This window comes from Canis lupus, chromosome 16 (assembly GCF_048164855.1).
Source record: "Canis lupus baileyi chromosome 16, mCanLup2.hap1, whole genome shotgun sequence".
Taxonomy (NCBI): domain Eukaryota; kingdom Metazoa; phylum Chordata; class Mammalia; order Carnivora; family Canidae; genus Canis; species Canis lupus.
The window spans coordinates 39577521-39582261 of record NC_132853.1 but is presented as its reverse complement, the minus strand read 5'-3'; the positions used below and the strand labels follow the sequence as shown (position 1 = coordinate 39582261).

Here is a 4741-nt window from a genome sequence, read left to right as displayed (position 1 = left end):
AGGGGAGGTGGGCAAGGAGTGGGGGTGACTGGGTGACGGGCACTGAGGGGGGCACTTGACGGGATGAGCACTGGGGGTTATTCTATATGGTGGCAAATTGAACACCAGTAAAAATTAAATTCATTAAAAAATAAAAATAAAAAATAAATTACACTACCGTGAGCTCCTTTGATGATTCTTTCCATAGCATGTTGCCATTGTTTGTATATCTGTGTGTGTGGCACGGGTGCTTCCAGTAACCTGAAAGAACATGGAGGAACTTGACAGAGGCAGTTCCTCAAAGCTTGAATGAACAGAATAAAGGAGCAGGTCTCTAAGCCTTGGGCCTTCAGTATCAACATCATCAGGATACTTGCTAGAAATGCCAAACCTCAGGCTCCTCGTGTAATCAGAACCTCTAAGATTTGTCCCAAACATATTTAACAAGCCCTTTGGATGATTTGCTGAATGCTTAACTTGCACTATCATGAGTGGAGAATGTGGAGAAATGGCAACTAAAAGAACTTATATTGACTAAGAGCCATTCACATTTCAAAGGGATCAAAAAACAGAAATAAAAGGCATTCAAATTGGCAAAGAAGAAGTCAAACTCTCCCTCTTCACCGATGACATGATACTCTATATAGAAAACCCTAAAGACTCCACCCCAAGATTGCTAGAACTCATACAGCAATTTGGCAGTGTGGCAGAACACAAAATCAATGCCCAGAAGTCAGTGGCAGTCTATACACTAACAATGAGACTGAAGAAAGAGAAATTAAGGAGTCAATCCCATTTACAATTACACCCAAAAGCATAAGATACTTAAGAATAAACCTAACCAAAGAGGTAAAGGATCTCTACCCTAAAAACTACAGAACACTTCTTTTTTTTTTATTTTTTTTTTTTATTTTTTTTTATTGGTGTTCAATTTACTAACATACAGAATAACACCCAGTGCCCGTCACCCATTCACTCCCACCCCCCGCCCTCCTCCCCTTCCACCACCCCTAGTTCGTTTCCCAGAGTTAGCAGTCTTTATGTTACAGAACACTTCTTAAAGAATTTGAGAAAGACACAAAGAGATGGAAAAATATTCCATGCTCATGGATTGGAAGAATTAATATAGTGAAAATGTCAATGCTACCCAGGGCAATTTACACGTTTAATGCAATCCTTATAAAAAAACCATGGACTTTCTTCAGAGAGTTGGAACAAATTATTTTAAGATTTGTATGGAATCAGAAAAGAACCTGAATAGCCAGATTTTAAAACACAAACCCCGAATTTTAAAACACAAAACCATAGCGGGGACATCACAATGCCAGATTTCAGGTTGTACCACAAAGCTGTGGTCATCAAGACAGTGTGGTACTGGCACAAAAACAGACACATACATCAATGGAACAGAATAGAGAATCCAGAAGTGGACGCCCAACTTTATGGTCAACTAATATTCGACAAAGCAGGAAAGACTATCCACTGGGAAAAAGTCTCTTCAATAAATGGTGCTGGGAAAATTGGACATCCACATGCAGAAGAATGAAACTAGATCACTCTCTTGCACCATACACAAAGATAAACTCAAAATGGATGAAAGATCTAAATGTGAGACAAGAATCCATCAAAATCCTAGAGGAGAACAAAGCCAACACCCTTTTTGAACTTGGCCACAGTAACTTCTTGCAAGATACATCCATGAAGGCAAAAGAAACAAAAGCAAAAATGAACTATTGGGACTTCATCAAGATAAGAAGCTTTTGCACAGCAAAAGATACCATCAACAAAACTAAAAGACAACCTACAGAATGGGAGAAGATATTTGCAAATGACGTATCAGATAAAAGGCTAGTTTCCAAATCTATAAAGAACTTATTACACTCAACACCAAAGAAACAAACAATCCAATCATGAAATGGGCAAAAGACATGAACAGAAATCTCACAGAGGAAGACACAGACATAGCCAACAAGCACATGAGAAAATGCTCCGCATCACTTGCCATCAGGGAAATACAAATCAAAACCACAATGAGATACCACCTCACACCAGTGAGAATGGGGAAAATTAACAAAGCAGGAAACCACAAATGTTGGAGAGGATGTGGAGAAAGGGGACCCCTCCTGCGCAGTTGGTGGGAATGTGAACTGGTGCAGCCACTCTGGAAATCTGTGTGGAGGTTCCTCAAAGAGTTAAAAATAGACCTTCCCTATAACCCAGCAGTTGCACTGCTTGGGAATTACCCCAAAGATACAGATGCAATGAAATGCCGGGACACCTGCACCCTGATGTTTCTAGCAGCAATGTCCACAATAGCCAAACTGTGGAAGGAGCCTCGGTGTCCATCGAAAGATGAATGGATAAAGAAGATGTGGTTTATGTATACAATGGAATATTACTCAGCCATTACAAATGACAAATACCCACCATTTGCTTTGACGTGGATGGAACTGGAGGGTATTATGCTGAGTGAAATAAGTCAATCAGAGAAGGACAAACATTATATGGTCTCATTCATTTGGGGAACATAAAAAATAGTGAAAGGGAAAAAAGGGGAAAGGAGAAAAATGAGTGGGAAATATCAGAGAGGATGACAGAACATGAGAGACTCCTAACTCTGGGAAACGAACTAGGGGTGGTAGAAGGGGAGGTGGGCGGGGTGTGGGGGTGACTGTGTGATGGGCACTGAGGTGGGCACTTGAAGGATGAGCACTAGGTATTTTCTATATGTTGGCAAATTGAACACCAGTAAAAAATAAACATTTAAAAAATAACCCATGTGCTATTAATTTCCCAGCTCTGGAGGTAAGTTCTAAAGAGAGGCACATTCTGATTATTCAACATTTTCTTTTTGCTCCATTGAAGAGTATTTTTAATTAAGAATGAGGCAAGAAAAAAAGAAAGAGACTAAAATTTTCAGGATCAAAAGGCCATCCAGAGACATGCAATACAAAAATATATGACAGCAAAACTAACAGCCACTAAACCCTAAATCAGCACAGTGACAGGAACCATATAGGTAATATGCCTGCCACGGTTCAAGGGTAGAGAACATGACCGGGGGTTAGAAACGTTGAGGAAAACCCATTCCAGTGGCAGAGATGAGCAGCATCGCATCACACAACACACACACACACACACACACACACACACACACACACACACACACAACTGTCTCCTTCCCCATTGCCCAAAAATGACCCACAATATAGGGTCTTTTCCTCTTGTCTCCTGCCACTTCCCACATGCCACACTATGCACATGGGATGTCCTCCCCACTGGTCATTGGAAGAAATGCATGACCAGAAATCTGTTGGCCCTAATCCCATCCTGCTATAGGATACAGGAGGGGACAGAAAGAAATAAAATTGCAAATGCCACCTATCACTTGACAGCCCTCTGTGGAGGAAGACGAGAGTGGTTCAGGAGATGCCAAGGGTGTGAGTCAGGAGGAAAAGTAGACCAGTTTAATGTATCACATCTAGAAAAGAAAATTAGTTTCCATGAATACAACAAATGCAGACAAACATTATTGTATAATCTGACAATTACTTAAATAGTAGGAAAACAAAAATAAGGAAGACGTGTTGGCAAGTCACTGTCTTCAGGCAGTATATAAGAGGCCATGGCAGAATGAGACTCCCAAACTTCACACCTTCACTCCCCTGGAAAACACACCCAGAACCTCCACTCTCTGACACCATGGTCAACTCCTGTTGTGGCTCCGTCTGCTCTGAGCAGGGCTGTGGCCAGGAGACCTGCTGCCGCCCCACCTGCTGCCAGACCACCTGCTGCAGGACCACCTGCTGCCGCCCAAGCTGCTGTGTGTCCAGCTGCTGCCGCCCCTCCTGCTGTGGTTCCAGTGGCTGTGGCTCCAGCTGCTGCAGGCCCAGCTGCTGCATCTCTAGCTGCTGCCGCCCCACCTGCTGCCAGACCACCTGCTGCAGGACCACCTGCTGCCGCCCCAGCTGCTGTGTGTCTAGCTGCTGCCGCCCCTCCTGCTCCAGTTCCAGCTGCTGTGGCTCCAGCTGTTGCCGCCCCTCCTGCTGCATCTCTAGCTGCTGCCGCCCCTCCTGCTCTAGTTCCAGCTGCTGTGGCTCTAGCTGCTGCAGGCCCAGCTGCTGTGTGTCCAGCTGCTGCCGCCCCACCTGCTGCCAGACCACCTGCTGCAGGACCACCTGCTGCCGCCCCAGCTGCTGTGTGTCCAGCTGCTGCCGCCCCTCCTGCTGTGGTTCCAGTGGCTGTGGCTCCAGCTGCTGCAGGCCCAGCTGCTGCATCTCTAGCTGCTGCCGCCCCACCTGCTGCCAGACCACCTGCTGCAGGACCACCTGCTGCCGCCCCAGCTGCTGCGTGTCCAGCTGCTGCCGCCCCAGCTGTTACTAGACCACCTGCTGCTGCCCAACCTACTCTGGGGGTTCTTGCTGCTGAGTATCTTGGCCAGCATCCCACTGTCTTTCATCAACCAGTCTTCTTGATATAGTCCAACTAAGAGCTGAAGCATGAGAGGCCAACCCTCAATCCTCCGTTCCGAGGGACTTTTCAACTGAGTTGGCCTCCAAATATACTCACTCCCCCATCACCAATGCCCTCCTCCTCACCTCCCTTCTTACTAGCTCCCTCCCAAAGGAATACAAAGCTTGAGTTTTCTCTGAAATCTGTCAACCAACATGTCATCCCAATCACATTTTTGTTTCTGGCCAGATTGTCTCATATGGAGATGTTCCTATATCTTGAATAAATCTTAATTTTCCAGGCATACACA

At 45.1% G+C, this 4741-nt stretch overlaps 1 protein-coding gene across 1 annotated transcript; it reads left to right on the top strand.

Moving 5' to 3' along the window:
- Positions 1–3639: 3639 nt before the first annotated feature.
- Positions 3640–4741, top strand: LOC140607522 (uncharacterized). Its single transcript, XM_072782212.1, has one exon. It carries the CDS (start codon positions 3682–3684, stop codon positions 4360–4362), a length of 681 nt encoding a protein of 226 aa, XP_072638313.1. The 5' UTR covers positions 3640–3681; the 3' UTR covers positions 4363–4741.

Coding starts and splice junctions, on each gene's coding strand:
- LOC140607522 (XM_072782212.1), top strand. CDS start 3,682: ATGGTCAACTCCTGTTGTGGCTCCGTCTGCTCTGAGCAGGGCTGTGGC.